General features: G+C 39.9%; 1 protein-coding gene across 1 annotated transcript in view; it reads left to right on the forward strand.

Annotated features, from left to right (window-relative positions):
* The first annotated feature begins 3,102 nt into the window (after positions 1 to 3,102).
* The window catches only part of LOC122791434, a 523,655-nt gene continuing 508,646 nt past the window's right edge, over positions 3,103 to 18,111 (forward strand). The window contains exon 1 of the mRNA XM_044059176.1: positions 3,103 to 3,312. Coding sequence (XP_043915111.1) covers positions 3,103 to 3,312 — 210 coding nt within the window. The remainder of the gene's footprint in view (positions 3,313 to 18,111) is intronic.

An 18,111-nucleotide genomic window follows, 5' to 3' on the forward strand; every position in this document is an offset into this window, starting at 1 on the left:
TATGGAAACACCTGGAATCCTTGACATCTCAGGTGAGCCGTAACCACTGCCATGCATTTGGTGAACACTCAGGGGGCTGTAGTGAGACCAAAGGGCAGGGCCCTGAATTGATAATAACTGGTCCCTAGCCGGAAGCGGAGAAATCTTCTGGAGCGCCTGTGCATCTTGATGTGATAGTACGCATCCTGAAGGTCCACTGAACACATCCAATTGTCCTGGCCCAGAAAGGGTAGAATGGACTGTAGCGTGACCATCCGGAGCTTTGTTCTTTTCACAGACTTGTTTAGTCTGCTGAGATCCAATATTGGCCTCCAGTCCCCTGTTTTTTTTGGTACCAAAAAGAACTTTGAGTAGATTCTGGATCCTAGTTGGTCTGCTGGGACTGGCTGGATAACTCTTTTTGTTAGCAGTTTTGATATTTCTAGTACTGCTTGTTCCCTTAGACTGGGTGGAATGTCTGGGAGGGGTCCCTTTGGCTGAGTTGGGGTATGGATAAAATGGATTTTGTAACCCTCGGATATAATCGACTGCACCCATTTGTCTTGTGTGAGAGAAAGCCAGGCTTTTGGGTACAGTGATAATCTTCCCCCGACTGCCTCCAAAGGTGGACAGTCGGGCAGCTTCTCAGGGATGCTGGAAGGGTTTATCAGAGAGGCTCTCTGCTACTCTGGTTCTGCGGACCTCCTCTGCCTCTAGGGCGGTGTCTGTTGTTGTTCCCCCCCTGCCTCTAGGGGGGAACTGACCTCTTGCGTCAGGCGTGACTCCCTGTGATTTGTGGAACCACATTTTTCCACCCTTTTGACCCTTAGGATATGGTCTAGACGGGGTAGAAAAATGGACTCCCACGGCAGAGAGAGTCTTGCCATCCTGTTCGCATCTGTTCAAAGTATCCTTCACTTGAGGTCCAAACAACGCTGAACCATCAAAGGGGGAGTTTGTGAATGATGCCTTGAAGGCATCTGCAAAGTTGCAAAGCCGCATCCAGGCGTGACACCTTAAAGCCACACCCGTGCCTGTGGCTCTACTCGCTCCATCGGCTGCATAGGAAATAAGCCGCATAGAGGAGTTGACAATCAAATTTAGGGTTCCTAGTTGGAAGTTGATTTTGTCTTGGGACCCCGCAGCTGTTGGATCCTGTAGGGCATCACCCATTTCTATGAGAATGTCTCTTTGAAGGCGGGTGAAATGGCACAAGTAATTCAGCGATCGCATGGCAAAAGTCACTGAAGAGAACATCCACTTGCCGTTCCTATCCATAGTCCTAGATTCCTTATTAGGAGGATGGATAGGTACTGAAGGATCAGCCAGTTCCTTCTTAGTGGCTGCAGCCACCACCATGGCATCAACTGGGACACCTTTAGCTAAAAACTGTTTATCTGACAGGGCTGTGATAAATTTGGAAGGCCTCTGTGGGGTAGGTTCCATCGTATCAGGGACCATCCACGCCTTCCGCACCACCACTTCCATAAGGGAGTCAAAAGGTGGAGACACTCAGGAGGTGGAAGGGTGAGAACCAAACAACTCCAGATAAACCGACTCGTCCTCGGAAGGATTAAGGGTAGACCAGTTCCCCCTCTGTTTGAGGATTTCAAGGATGTCAGGAAAAGGAGACATCCTCAGAGGGGGACCGTGGGGACCCTTCCAACTCATCCAAGTCGGTATCAGATGTGACGGACTCAGGGGAGTCCACATGCTTCCTCTTACATGTCCTCTTTCAAGGGGGTTCATCTGACAGATCAGGGGAAACCTCAGAAGAGGAGGATATTCCCAATGGGGAAACCTGAGGCGTTGGATCTCTACGATTGGGAACGAGAGAGTGGGCAGAGACCACAGCAGGCACTACAGTGGGAGGAGCTGATGGAGCCGACCATGGAGCAGGCATGGGGGCCAGTACGCTCCTCATGACCTCAAAGGCGCCCCTATCAGGCAGAACAGAGGGCTCCCGCTCCGAAGAGATAGGAACCCCAGCTGGCACTGAGAGGGACGGCTCCGAAGCCGATGTCTGGGCCGAACTCACCAACGCCGACGCTCCAAGAGGGAGAACGGGGTCGGACAAGGGTCCAATGCCACTCGCCCCCTCGGAGCCAACGTGGAAGTCCAAGCGCCTGGATCCTTCCAAGGAAGGGACCATGGAAGAGATCAGAGCAGATGACAGAGCCGAAGGAGGAGGTATTGGCTTCGTCTCGACGGTCGCAGCTCTGAGGAGCTCGGGCTCCAAGCTCAGGAGTAGAGTCAGAGGAGGAATCGAAGATGGTATGGGTATAGCCACTGTCTGTTGAGAAGGGCTACGAAGAATTTGGGCTAGTGCCTGAGACTTTAGGAGTCTGCTAACCACCCTCTCGAGGTCATGGTCCGAAAGCCTGGAAGACTGAGAGGAATGGCTCTGATGGCTCCACTCCAAGAGTAAGGGCGATCTCGGAGCCGAGTGAATGGACTCCAGGGACGGAGACCATGATCTCTTACAGCTGGAAGATGGCACCGAGACCACTAACGGTGCCGATGGAGCCGTAGACACATCAGCTCCAGCCGGAGCCGATGAAGAAGACTGCGACATAGCAGTATCGGTTCCAGCCAGAGCCAATAGCAAACAGTCGGTGAGCCACCAGCCGAAGGCTTGGAGCACGGAGCCGATGGTTTGGATGGCTTCAAAGGTTTCCCCGGCAAGGACTTGGCCGGGGAACCTTCGGGCTTTAATAAGCCCCTCAAAATCAACTTATTCCTGTGCTCCTGCAGGACTCTTGGACTGAATGCATGGCAGACAGAACAAGAGTCCTGCAGGTGCAGGGGTCTCAGGCAGTAAACACAAGAAGTGTGATCGTCTGCCAGCGACATTTTCTGACAGCACAAGTCACACTTCTTGAAGCCTGAGACCTTAGTGTCTTTAGACATTAAGCTGTCGAAGGAAAGATCAATTCCTAAGAGAAGGTCTAGACACACACATGCTCACACACGAACAATTAAAGGTCAAGGATAACCCAGGCACACAAAAATAACTGTCCCAAAAGGGAAACTGAGAAAAAAACGGAAAAGGCCTAAGGCCTAACCTTCAAAAGGGAAGGATAAACTCTAGGGATTATAGGGATTAAGGGAGGAGTCGAGTGAATGGACTCCAGGGACGGAGACCATGATCTCTTAAGGCTGGAAGATGGCACCGAGACCACTAACGGTGCCGATGGAGCCGTAGACACATCGGCTCCAGCCGGAGCCGATTTGGAAGAAAAAGTCTTGGAAGCATCGGCTCCAGCCGAAGCCGATGAAGAAGACTGCGACATAGCAGTATCGGCTCCAGCCGGAGCCGATAGCAAACAGTCGGTGAGTCACCAGCCGAAGGCTTGGAGCACGGAGCCGATGGTTTGGATGGCTTTGAAGGTTTCCCCGGCAAAGACTTGGCCGGGGAACCTTCGGGCTTTAATAAGCCCCTCAAAATCAACTTATTCCTGCGCTCCTGCAGGACTTTTGGACTGAATGCATGGCAGACAGAACAAGAGTCCTGCAGGTGCAGGGGTCTCAGGCAGTAAACACAAGAAGTGTGACCGTCTGCCAGCGACATTTTCTGACAGCATGAGTCACACTTCTTGAAGCCTGAGACCTTAGTGTCTTTAGACATTAAGCTGTCAAAGGAAAGATCAATTCCTAAGAGAAGGTCTAGACACACACATGCTCACACACGAACAATTAAAGGTCAAGGATAACCCAGACACACAAAAATAACTGTCCCAAAAGGGAAATTGAGAAAAAAACGGAAAAGGCCTAAGGCCTGACCTTCAAAAGGGAAGGATAAACTCTAGGGATTATAGGGATTAAGGAAGGACCCATGGAATAGTGGTATACTAAGGGATGGTCTAAGTAACTAAGCTACTGAAAAAGGGGAGAGAAATCCTAAAAAAAATTGACAATTTTCACTGACCTGTAAAGCCGGTAAAAAAAAGCACCTTGCTATCAAAAGTGGCAAACGAGATCTGGGTAATTGGCGCCTAGCATTATGGGATATAGGGTACCTCGAGCCAGTAAAATCAGCTCTCGAGCTTTAGTATAGGCCGATCCTCGGCTCTGAACCCATCCAGCAAGAATGAAGGCAAGATTGACAACTTAACATCTATCATTAACCAATTGGTTGATATGATTAGAAAAACTCATACTTTAGCTGAATCTACCCATATACCCTGGTCCTTAAATGAGTCTACAGTTTCAATCACTGTGTGCTGTATTAAATATTCACCTTTCAATTTATGCCTACCAAATCTCATATAATTAGTTGTTGATGTATTTATCAGCATATAATTCTCCTGTGCCAAAATGGTCAATTTAGTCAAGTTATTTTGTAGACATGCCTTATCTGTAACACATGCAATCAGTTTACCCAATTTCAGGTCATCTGCATATAGACTGTAGAACACCTCAGATGAAAAAGTTAGGTCTGAAAGATGCAGTCTAAACAAGTAAGGGCCTAGACAGAGCCCTGTGGGACATCCTGACTGTAACCAAGGATTTCGCCTGTCCAGTTGCTGTATGATACTTGCCATGTCCTATTTGTAAGCTATTCAGCTATCCATCTTATCAAGAGTACATCACTACCTAGTTGTATTAATTTATTGATCAGTGTTATGTGTATGACCCTAACAAATGCTGAAGTTAAATCTATATAAATTACATCACAGCATAATTTTTCATTCATAGCTGTTATTATATTGTTATAGAACATTATGTTACAGGTGGTAATAGATCTGTTTTTAACATATGCATGCTGATATATGGTTTCAAGTCCCAACCTATCTACTTCTGACAATAACTTATCCAATATTACCATCTCCATTATTTTTCCACAACATGAAAGTAGATTTAAGGGTCTATATGACTCTGGGTTTGTCCTACTCCCCTTTTCCTTAAAAACAAGTTTAATAAGCGCATGTCTCCAATCTTGAGGAATCTCCCCATACTTATATGACCTAGTGAATAATAGATATAATGGTACTGTAAGTTCTTGCAGTGTTCTCAGGTCACTGTTACTAATTCCGTCTCCTCCCTGTGCTTTGTTTGGATCCAATTTGCACAGTTCTTTTTCAATATAATCTAATTTGATTCCAGTATCTGGGGTTACCTGGATGTCACTAGGACAACATACCACCCCTTTTGCGGAGCCAAACTGTTTTGCATAAGATTTTGTAAATATATCTATAATTTGTTTCGTCTGAGAATAAAGTTTAGAATCTTCACACAGTTTATCATTTTGTGTATCTTTACTCCTTCCACATCTTATATATCTATAAAAAGGTTTCCTATTATGCTCAATATCTTTATATACATTTTTTCATATTTTTCTTGATCTTGTCTCACACTATGCTTATTCTGTTTGTCCAGTTTGTTTATTTCAGGTTTCAAAGTTGTAGTTCGACCTCTCTTCCATTTCTTATATATTTTTCTCTCACCTTAATTAGATATCTTGTCCTTATGGAAATATATCCACCTGATGTTGGATGCCTAGATCCTGACGTTAAACATTTTTTTTTGCACTCAAACAATTTCTCTCTAAAAACTTTCTACAATTCATCTGCAGTTTTTCCACTGAACACCTCACTCCAGTTAGTTTTACATAGTGGCTGTTTTGCTTCCATATAATCTGTAATTAACCTTCTGTGTATCGGCTTAGATTTCAGTTTGGCAAAATTCTCTAGCAACAAATTAACCCTTATAACCCCATGATCACTGCACATCAAAACACTTGATTTGAAGTTACAGTAATTTCTTTGGGAACACAAACAATGTCTAGTATGTTCCGTCCCCTGGTAGGTTTTTTAACAATCTGAAGCAATTGTTGTTCCTGAATATATGCTGTAAATAATTTCCTTACTAATGTTGTAGAATCAATATTATTCCAGTCTGTTTCTGGTAAATTTAAGTCCCCAGCTAATATTATTCTACCCTCCTGTGTTTTATGCAAGAAATGTATGAATTCCTCTAGGTCATCGCACTTGACTTTGGTGGTCTATACACTTCAACAATTGTTATATGTTCCAAGGTTGTCTTTATTGTTACAGTTACACAGTCTATAGTGTTGTTGTTATCACCGAACATGTAATATTCACAGGTTTCATAGCTATCTTTAATCCCTATCATAACACCTCCACCTGATTTTTGATTAGAATGTCTGTCACAGTAAAAACATTTATACCCTTAAGTAATAACTCGTCATTATAAAAAATATATCTATCTATATAGGACAAACATAAGACACCAGTATGACACCATAACTGTTGTGATAAAGCAAGTTAAATACCAACTTTTTAACAATGTGATTATGAAGCTGCATAACCATCCAGGTAAGCAGCAATTTTGAATGGTCACAACTTCCAGAAATACATGGTGACCATAACTTATGCCCCATTAATGATGAAGGACTGGGAGGTTAGTGTTTATTAGGATTACACGGTACAGCCATTAAGTAGAAGTGAATCTTAATGTCAAACAATCCAAAGCAAAAATTAAAAGATTAGATAAATATTACAGTCTTATTTTAACTTAGACAGATGTGCAAGGAAAGGCTTTTCCATTTTCTCTACTTTTTTGTCCTTTAACCCATTTACTACTGACCATTTTCAATAAAGCTGTCCCAAAACTTCTTTTTTGGCTATTTGGTCATTATATATATATAAACTACTATTTCTCCAAAAATGTTTGGCATGTTACCATTATATTTTCAGTGGTATAAGTCTAAAATAACTGCCAATAACACATTCTTAAATTGTGATTCTAGCTTTAAAGACAAAGGAGCAGCTGAACCATGAATTTTAATAAAAAATCTCATTTTTATGAAACAGCCTTCGAAAAAAGAATGACAGTTTCATTTTATACATAAAAACACTGTCTTTTAAGGCCCCAATCACAATAACAGTATACATTTATGTTTCGGTTGCATTTATGTTTGTTGTTATGAACAAAATCAATAGCTATTTATTTTAAATCAGATATGTGTACATTTTTGCAAAAACAACAATTTTGTTTTATTTTATTTAGTTTAGTTTACATTCATTTACTGGAGTAAATTGATCATATAACTTAAGAGAGTAAGGCAAGAGTGTGAGAGGTCCTTAGATGATGTGCCCTGCTGTGTTACAGTTTTGTTTTTAGTGGATGACTTTTTTAAGTCCATCTCTGAAGGTGGGGAAGAGGGATTGTAGTTATTTTAAGTGAGAGGGGTTACAATACTTTAGGTCAAGGATGGAGAAAAAGTAGCCTGGTTTGTGCAACTTGGAGTGAGAGGGGTCATTTGGTAGAGGTCTTTGAGATTGTTGTGTGTGCTTGATACAAAGTTTGGCAGCTAATAGTGGGAATAAGTTAAATCATAGAAGTTTGAAAATAAGAGAGTCTAGTAGCAAGTCTTCTCTGTGTGTTGCACTGGGACCAATTTGGCTTTTCTGAGGGTGAGGCAGTGGTGCTCATGAGAGGATGAGTTAGTGACAGATTTTGTTTTTGATTGTCTGTAGTATAAAGAAGGTTTTTCTTAAAAGCTGTGACTGTGGTTGGTATGGTTAATACATATTCAAAATGGGCGAGAAGGACTTCTTTGCCTATAATTGACATGGCTGGGTTAGATGAGTAGGGTGGGATTTTCCTAGCCCAGGAGAGAAGTGAGTTGACTTTTGTCATTGATTTCTCAGTATCTGTATGGAATTTTAGTGACTGTTCTAATCACAAACTGAGATATTTGAAGGAGATGATTATTAATATTGCTGAGACACAAAGGTTAGTGACACTGAATGACTCTGGTACGTTTTTATTATTATTTTTTTTTTGTGCCAAATAGCATGCTTTTTGTATTTGTGGGGTTATGTATTAGTTTGTGGTTAATGAGACAGGAACTGAGAGTTGAGGTCTTTTTGCAGTTGCTTTCTATTGTAAAGTGGTTTTGGCTGGGCCTAAAGATTATCATGTCATCTGCATAGAGGATGAGCTGTATGGTATGAATAAGGTAATTTATTATCGAAAATAAAGTACAGAAGAGAACAGAACCCATAATACAACTGTTATGCATTGAAAGAGGTGTGCGGTCAGAGATAGAAGAGACTAATTTAACTTTGAATATGTTTGACAAGACATCTTGGAAACAGGTAAGGAATGTGCTACTAATGCCAATTTTCCGAAGAGAAATAAGAGTTAGTGGTCAGTTAGACCAAAGGCTTTAGAAAGGTCAATGAATATTTTTCCTGTCAATTTTCCTTTATCAATGTTGAGAATGTCATTGTGACCTATCTAGAATCTATGCTGTTTTAGGGTGAGGGAAAGGTGTTGCAACATATAACTTGATAGTTGAATATAAATTATTTTTAGCATCTTGCCAAGAGTGGGTAAGAGGGAGATATAATAAAAGTATGAGGTATTTTGAAGCTTAGATCATATGGGTACTGTTTTCCATATATTTGGTGTTATATTTTGTGTTGGGTAAAAGTTTAAAGATGTAATAAAGAGGCTGGGTTAAAAATGTTATGCAATTGTAGATAATCTAACAATTCTAGATATAGATTGGTTTGAGTTGGGGGATCTGTGGGCAAGTCATATACTCATCCATCAAGGAAACTAAGAGTAATGCAACACACTCATTGACAACACCGAAATTCTTTTAAAACCAGTATTTTGTACCTATATATATAAGAAGCCATAGGTCATGTTACTCTGAAAGTTTTAGAAAATGTTAGTGTATTACAGTTGGATCCTCAGATAGAAATCCATTTAAAACTGCCAATCCATCCTCAAGGACTTAACTGTCTCATTTCTGAAGTTAGTCTGTCCCTGTAGTACAGGGAGTTTTAGTGAGGGCATCTTTTCGATCAAAGAAAATGTTCTATTCTGAAGAAAAGTGTGGCATAATGCTAACTCAAAATGATTACATTTTTAAAATACTATAGGTGCTCCAAACCACCACACAGATGACTTAAAACACAAATAACAGAAAAATAAGAAAACCACTGCCCGTTGTAAAGAAAAAGCATTCACTTTAATGTTTCCACACTATTAAAACATAAAATAAATTAACAAAATTCACGGACTAAGCGCTTTCGCCTGATAAAATATTAAGGCATCATCAGAGTCAGTGAAAACATCTTTAAGCACTATTTAAATAGCACCAGATCTTAAAGTCAATCATTACATAATTTCCTGTCACGTCAAATTATGTAATATAAAGAATAAAATCTCTAATAAATAAATATTAAAAATGTTAAAGCAGTTAAAAGTTAAAAATAACATATCTGGAATGCAACTTTAACCTACTGTAAAAATGGTAAATGAAGCAAATCTTTGCAAAATGTAGATCATAAACACTTTAAACCAGATAAAACATATCCATCAAGTATGAACTTCACATAAAAAAAATCAAACATCTTTTGTTCTCTTTAGAACACGCAACAGAGATGTATTGTCATTAATGCCTGGCTTCTCTATGGCATTTAATCTAAGTTGCCATTCTAACTCTTTGTTTAAAAGTTCTAATTCAGGGTCACTCCCCCTCTCATTCCTATTTTTTGTTTTGTCTATCACAAAAAAATATACATTTTTTTATACTCATTGCATTCTCTAGCGTGCATGTATAAAGCACTGGTCTCTTTTCTTTTTCTTATATCCCTATTACACTCCAGAATTCTGTCATGTAACTTCCTGAAGGTCTTGCCTATGTAGAACACAGGGCATGACCCACATGTAGCAATATATACAATTCCTTTTGTACTGCAGTTGAGCATCCAGGACACTGCAGTGTCCTGTTGTATGTTTCAATAGTCACATAAGGACTATCATTAATAAACCTACAACTACTGCATGCCCCGCATTTGTTCATCCTAGAGATGTATTTCTTTTTAAACTTTTCATTGTCACGTTCAAGTATTTCCTTGATATTTCTGCCCCTGCTGTATACAACTTTGTGGTTTGCACCTAATTTGTTTTTCAATTCAGCATCAAGCACGCTGTCCCATATCCTACATAATCTTTTTGCCAAATCTGGCACTAAATGATTGTACTGCAAGATCATAACATCATTCTTGGGTATTTCTACATTCACCATCATTATAGTTCTCATCCCACCTTTGGGGCTAAATCTCATAGAATAATTTTTTATAACTTTTTTAACTGATGGCAGGAGCTTAATGGGATAGCCCCTTTCTTTGAATATTTTAATCAAAATATACATCTCACGTAAAAAGTCATCATCATTACTGACCAACCTGGAGAGCTTGACCATTTGGCCTTTGATGACACTCTGTCTTTGATGAAAAGAATGGCAACTATGATATTCTAGGAGTGTGTTTGTATAAATTCTTTTCCTAAAAATGTTGGAAGAGAGTTCTCCACTTAAACTGTTTTTGCTCAAAAAAATATCTAAGAAATCAATATGTTTGCTGTTGGTCTTATATGTAAATCTTTAAAAAAAATCACTCGCCGTGTTCAAATAATTTATAAATTCTAACAGCTCTTCAGAACCCCCTGTCCACAGAATAAGGATATCATCCAAAAATCTGTGATAAGATGAAATTTTGTTCATGTAAACTGAGGTGAATACCTCCCTTTTCTCCCATTCAGCTAAAACAAGGTTGGCAAAAAATCAGGGCTCACTTTGTGCCCATAGCCACACCTGTTTTTTTCCCTAAAGTATTCACCTTCAAAACATAGAAAATTGTTGATTTTTTAAATGTACTGCATCCCCTGTCCTGAAATAAAGTCATATTCCCACACCTAATGGAAACGAAGCATAATGCAACATGCCAGACTGTGAAAGTCAAATAACTAAAAATGGTAGTTGATACTTATGCTTAACAGTTCATATTTCAACCCACCTTTGGTCATTCTTAATAAAAGTTTCAGAGAACAATCTTCGCATGCACAGGTACAAAATGCACCTAAGACATTCATTGCACTGTTAATGACTTAAATGCAGCTTGGTGCTGAAATTAGGCTGACCACACTGCTACAGTTGGTACTGTGAGTTTTTATAAAGGACTCTTTGCAGTGAGAAAAACAGATCATCACTATTTTGAAGTACATATAATTTCTATTTCTGATTTAATACTAACTCAGTACATATATATTTTGACATGCACAGAATTGCCAGTCATGAAGGAAACAGATATGCTCTGCAATTTAAAAAAATATAATGCAATATGTCAGATTGTCACAGAGAAATGGATGTGTATGCTTAAATATAAGATACAATACCTCAATCATCTTTGAATGTTTTTAGTAAACATTCCATTATATGCAGCTCAACACTTAAGCTGGTTTGGCCACATTGCCATGATCAGTACAAGGAGTTTTGATGCTGGCATTTTTTCAGTGACAGAAGATGAAAATTGGGATCTGGTCCAAAATAGCGAGTGGCAAACTCATTGAGTTTAAGATGATGACTTGGCTCACTTGTCAGTTACATAATAGGTTGAGATATGTCATCCCAACTTTTTGCAAATAATGCAATAACCAATATCTAGCCTAAAACTTAAAAAATAATGTAGTGTGCGTGTGTAGGGGGGGCTTAGTCCCTCATACCCCATGCTACTTATATATACTAACTTGGAGATCATGTTACCATATAAAAGATAAACAGTTTCATTTCTATACAAAAAAGTGATTGTTGTATAAACGGTTTCCCCTTTTACATGACAGTGTTTAAAAAATGTCTCTCAACATGTTTGTCATGTCAACGGCTGAGATACTCAGTGAGAAGAATTCAGTGTAGGGGTTCTCAATGAGATTTCCCATGATAAAATGGATTAACCCAAAACAATATATAGGGCATTTATTTTTACTGCAGTGCAGAACAGTACAGATATGCATTCTGGATATATATTACACTCCTGTCCCTGAAAAGAAGCCATTTACCCACACCAAAGAAAAGCAAGTATAATGCATCATACAAAACTGTGAGAATGCATGTCTCTGTGTAAAAGGTAATTTTTCAATTCTTCTCCAACAGTTCTTTCGATAACTTTCAGAGAATTACAAATGGACAGTTGTACAGAGATCTCATTTTGCATTATGAAAGTGGAATACTTCAAGTGACAGAAAATGTCATGTGTGTGAAAAATATCAGATTCTTTTACTTCTGATTTAATTCCAGTTCATTACAAATACTCTGGCCCATTATTTCACCCCTACTCTAAAATAAGTCAAATATTCATAACTTAAATCAGATATGATGTAACTTGGCAGCACTTCACATTCTAATGGCCAAATTGATTTGCTAACTGGACACAACTGTGCTTTTTCAAGGACAACCTGGGATCATTGTTAGGTTAAGCTCGGTATTACATAATAGGAAAATGAAGAATGAGGGAATCAATCCCTAGACTACAGGAAGCAGCTAAGTAAAAGTTAATAGCCTTAATCCTCTGAACTAACTGCCAAAGGCCACTTGGGCCTACTTGTAATACTCAGCAATAACAGAGTAATATCTATAAAATGGTATGACATTTTCTAGAAAAAAATCTGGAAAACAAATATGAATATTCTTTCCAATATCAAAGAGGTTATCTGCATGTAAAGAAAGATGCAGAGGACAGGAATAACTTTTACAGATGAAGAGAGAGAAATTTCTTTGTTCTGAGGTCATCTCATTTTATTGAGCAGAGATGAAAACATTTAACAGGATAAATCTGGGCAGCATGTCATCTGGTAAAATGTGTGTGTGTGTTTATTTTTTGCCTGTGGATTGCACACTTTGAACTGCTGCTCCTTTCAGGCTTTTTTCTATTATTTCAGTTATAATCAATATGTAGGTTATGAATTATGTATCATCATGTGCAAATACTTCTATTTCAAGACACACACACACACACACACACACACACACACACACACACACACACACACACACACACACACACACACACACACACACACACACACGCACACACACACACCATAAACTGCATGTTGGGCCAGGGCTAGCCACTCAACAGTGTAAAAATATGGTTCTAGGTGATCTGGTCATGTTGATTAATGTCACCAAAATGGGCATGGGTATTTTTCCAGGTGATAAGTGGGTTGAGGACCCAGCCTACTCTGACCTATCCCAGGGACATATACTAACAGGGGGAGGGATGTATATTTCCCTATTGGCCGGTGTGTGTGCCTGCCATAAAACTCAGATGCCCTAGGTCAATAAGCTGCTGTCTGGTCAGTGTCCAGTTGCCCAGCTTGGGTTACCTGGGTAGCCCTGTTGAGTGAAAGCTGGACATAAAACCAATCAAACTTCCAAACATGAACTAAGAATTGCCACACTCAGTACAGGTTTACTGACAAGATGACACTTGGAAGTGGATGACGTGATGGTAAGAAGGAAGTTTGATGTCCTATGTATCCAGCAGACAAGGTGGAAGGACAGTGCAGCAAATCCACTTGGCTTGATATCCAGAGTCTAATATTTAGGAGGAGGACAGCCTAGATATGGTGTGGGAATTGTGGTGAGGGAAATGCTTCAGAAGGCAGTGAGGGATGTCATCAGAAATAGTGACAGATTCATGACAATCAGACTCCAGTGAATGATAGATAAATATTCATAATCTCAGCCTATACCCCACTGCAGGGCTGTGATAGTGAGGAGAGGACAGCATTCAGACAGCAGTTGCAAGACCTATCAGATAAAGCAGGACAAAAGGAATTGGTGTTGATAATGCTGACCTGAATGCACATACAAACAGAACAGGATATGAGGGCTGCCAGGGTCCACATGGGTGGAGCAACAGGAATAAAGGAGAGCACATTCTAAACATCTGTCTGACAAATGTCCTGATGATAGCCAACACATGGCTCAGAAAGAGAGACAGTCACAAGATCACATACAAGTGTGGTCAATGTGCAAGTCAAGTAGACTTCCTGCTAGGAAGGAAATGGTATTGGGGTAGATTCAGAGTTTGTAAAGTCATTCCCAATGAAACAGCCCACAGCATAAACCACTGGTTACCACAATCAGCTGCAAGTAGTGGCCAGAGAAGGCTCTAAGGTCAACAGAGACCATGCTGAAGACCTGTAAGTTGACTGGAGAGAAAGCACAACATTTCAATAAATTACTCAGTGCTCCAGTACCTCAAGAAGAAAAGGAAATAGGTGGAGTTGAAGAAGAATGGCAGCACCAAAAAACAACATGTGTAAGAGCTACCGAGGAAATGTGTGTTCTAGGCAGGTATTGGAATAAGGTACATAAGGAAAGCTGGTGGTGGAATGCAGAACTCCAAAAAGTCATCAAAAGAAAGGAGTGCAGGAAAAATTGGGATATAGTAAAGACAGACCAGGCTAGGAAGGAATTTTGGTTAGCTAACAAACAGATTAAGAAAAGACTTGCAATAGCAAAGAACAAGGCATCAGCGGCCCTCTACCAACTGCTGGAAAGTGACTCAGTGAATGATATAAAGAAACTCTACCCAGCTGCAAGGCAAAGACAGAAAGATAAAGAAGACAGCAAGATACCCTTCATAAGGGATATCAGCAACAACCTGCTCACCAGTCCAAAGGACATCAATGGCAGATAGGAGTACTTCCAGCAGCTTCTGAATGAAGAAATCCCTACAGAAGCTGTACTGCCCCAGACAAAGTTTACAGTGAGAGAAGTGGAGGATCCCACCCTAGAAAACTAAGGAAAATGAAATTAGGGAACACAGCAGGTTCAGATGAGGTCACACCAGATATTATCAAGATATTAGTTAAGATAGGTGAGAAATGGCTTCTGAGGGTACTCATAGCAGTATGGAGAGAAAGATGTATCCCAGATGACTGGATAGTAAGCATACTAGTGCCAGTGTTCAAGACCAAAGGGGACATTCACAACTGTGGGCAGTATAGAAGTATCAAACTCCTAACTGTGGGCAGTATAGAAGTATCAAACTCCTATCACACTGTATGAAAGCTCTGGAGAGGATGATTGGTAAACAAATATGCAGAGTAGTAGAAAGTAAGACGGGGAAATGAGCAGTCTGGATTCAGATCAGGATGCAGCACAACTGGTCTGATGTCTGCAGTGAGACAGATTGTTGTATCTTTCGGCTTTTTCCTGGTTAGGGGTCGCCACAGCGGAACTCCGGTCCGCTAATGATTGGCAGTAGATTTTTACGTACTGAGTTGCCAGCCCTAACGTACAACCTTCAACGAAGGTACGCCCATTCACGCATGTCTCCACACAGAAGATGCTTTAACTGAGAATCGAACAGGACAACGTCTTACTGTGAGGCGACAACGCTACCACAGCACCACCACCGCAGCCTACTTGATAATATAGAAATGTGGAAAGAGTCCAACTGGGCATTCTTAGACCTGGGGAAGCACATGACAAAGTCTCAAGAAAGCTGATTTGGGCAGTCCAGAAGTGGTTTGAAGTCCCAGGAACACTGACAGAATTAGTGCAATGACTCAATAAATCAAGTGCGAACAGTGTTCAGTCTTAGAGAGGGGTTGCCAGTGGGAGTGGGAGCATCAGGGTTCAGCTCTGAGTCCGCTGTTGATCACACTGTTGATGGACTTAATTAGCAAACAGGTTGGAGGGGACAGATCAAAAAAGCTGCTATATGGAGACATTGTGACATTACAGGTAGACTCTGAGTAAGAACTTCAGAAAAGAGTAGGAGAATGGAATGCAAAACTGAAAGCACATGGGATGAAACTGAATACAGATAAGACAGTTGTAATGGCAGCAAATGGGGGAAATCAGAAGGAGATGAAAATTGGGATAGAGTGGAAAATAGGCGAACAGGTTAACATCTTCAAGCATCTGAGAGGGGTGGTTAAGGAGAAGGGAAGTCTGAATGAGAAGGTCAAAGTTAGAATCATAGGGGTTGCAGCTAACTGGCAAATGGGGTCAGGTATAGTGTATGAGCCAGGGAACCTTGTTGACTAGGCTTACATTGGCCCTTGGGCCAATAGCCTAGTACCTACCTATGAAAGAAAAATGCCAAAGAAGCTGAAAAGTAACCTGTATATAACAATGGTGAGACTAGTACTACTGTATAGTATAGAAACCTCTGCAGTAAAGGTAAAACAGTTGAGGAAGATAGAGGTGATGGAGATGAAGTGTCTGAGATGGGTGGTAGGATGTACACTGTAATACTGGGATTGCTTGTTTGTATGTTTCAATAAAGGATATTCCATTTTTTTACTCAGTTGTGGAGTACCTACTATTTTCTATTTGATTATTTTGTAGCACATATTTTACAGTTCAATTTTTATTATGTGAACTAGGTACATAACATGATTCAGGAAGAGAACATCACACCCTCCACACTGCAAAGTTTCTTCTTGGTTTGTTTAGGATGTATACTGTGGGACAGATGAAGAAATGACATAAGATCAGAAGCCAAAGTAGCTCCAATTGTAGAAAAGGTCAGAACAGATTTCAGTGGTTCAGGCACATGTGCAGTAAAGCAGAAGGCAATCTGGTGATGAAGACTTGGGACAGAGATGAAGAAGGCATGAGGAAACATGGTTGTCCAGCGAAGAGGTGGATGGACTGTGTGAGAGAAGACCTGAGACAGTCAAGCATGAGTGTCAAAGAGGGTAGTAGAGTGGTACTGAATAGGGAGAGATTGTGATAAGTGACACAACAACCTGACCCCATGTAGAACATTGGAAAAAGAAGGTGATGATGATTATAGTATTTTCATTTTGTCTTACATAAATTCAAATGTGTGTATACACACGCACACATGCATGTACACACACACACACACACACACACACACACACACACACACACACATGCACATAGACACATATATGGAAATGCCCCATGAAAAGCTATCTAGAGAATTACATTCACCACATCCACTAACTGAGACAAATATCAAACATAAGTAGTGATCTCATCCATGTTTACATAACTAAAGCCAATGCTTGTGATGCATACTAACAGGCAATGGATTGGCAAGCCATGGGCTGTTACTATGGAGCTGACAGAAAGGAGATGCTTGTGAGAATCATGCCTTCTCATTTCTGGGTTCATTTGGGGGTTATTTCTATTTATTTATTTGCAAATTACTTTCTTAATGCATAAATTGTACAACTGAAATATTTAACCTTAAACACTTACAAGAGTAAGAAAGACTTTTGGCTTGTATTTTAATAGTACACATTTATTATTTTAATAGTTCTAATAAATTATAAATCTAAAAGCCACCAACAAACTCACTTAAAACTGTAGAAAAACAAATAATAAAAACATGAATGATAAAACTTTCACAAACATTTAAAAATGTTATTAATGAACAAACATAAAAGTAACTGGTAAGTAAACGCTTTCATTCCTTACATGGAACTTCATCAGACCAAGTTACTAATGACTGGAAACCAAATAAATACTTTTTGAAAAAAATCAAATGACCTTCAGCTGTTAAAGGACCACTATGAGAAAATACTTAAAAGAGATATACGTTTTAACTTTTCCTTAAGTATGGCTCATTGCAAACTCCTATGTACCAGACATAAGCAGTCACTACTAATTTTATTCTGTTTGTAGCCCTGACTACCCTCCTGGGGGCAGACATCCTGATGAGAGTTTATTATCTTCTAAAGAAAAATCTTCCCTATAATATACTGCAAGTCCACTGTATCTGAGATTACAGTGCCCATAGCTGGGCTGTTACATTACAGTTCCATTAACTTAGAATGGAAGAACAGCTATTTTTCAGAGGCCTCAGTAAAAGTATAATTCACTGTCATGCAGTGCCTCTCACAAATGTGTTTGCTGCTGATATATTACACATTCTGTGAAAAAAGCTTCCAGAACTAGCAGTTCTTTGCTGAGATAATAGCCTTTTTTAGGCATTTAAAGGGGCACTAACTCATTTCTAAAATCAGTTGCTTGCTAGAGGACTTTGTTTACCTTTTAGTGCAGTGTAAGTCACATGTTCACAAAGAGGCAGGATTTTCACATAAGCTTGTTAGCATACTGTAAGTCAGATTTCACAAACTTCAGTGGGGGGTGGTTATAGGAAGTGTTAAACAGTTTACAGTCTGTCCTTTTGCATTTTCCTTCCCCCACCCATAGGCTATTTACTTGAATGACTGGTTTAACCTCAGCCAGAGATGCTGATAGTGACACTCAGATCTGCAGACTTTGCAGCAGTGAAATTACATCTTTAGTATGTG

This window comes from Protopterus annectens, chromosome 17.part0 (assembly GCF_019279795.1).
Source record: "Protopterus annectens isolate FY-2018-M chromosome 17.part0, PAN1.0, whole genome shotgun sequence".
Lineage (NCBI taxonomy): Eukaryota > Metazoa > Chordata > Ceratodontiformes > Protopteridae > Protopterus > Protopterus annectens.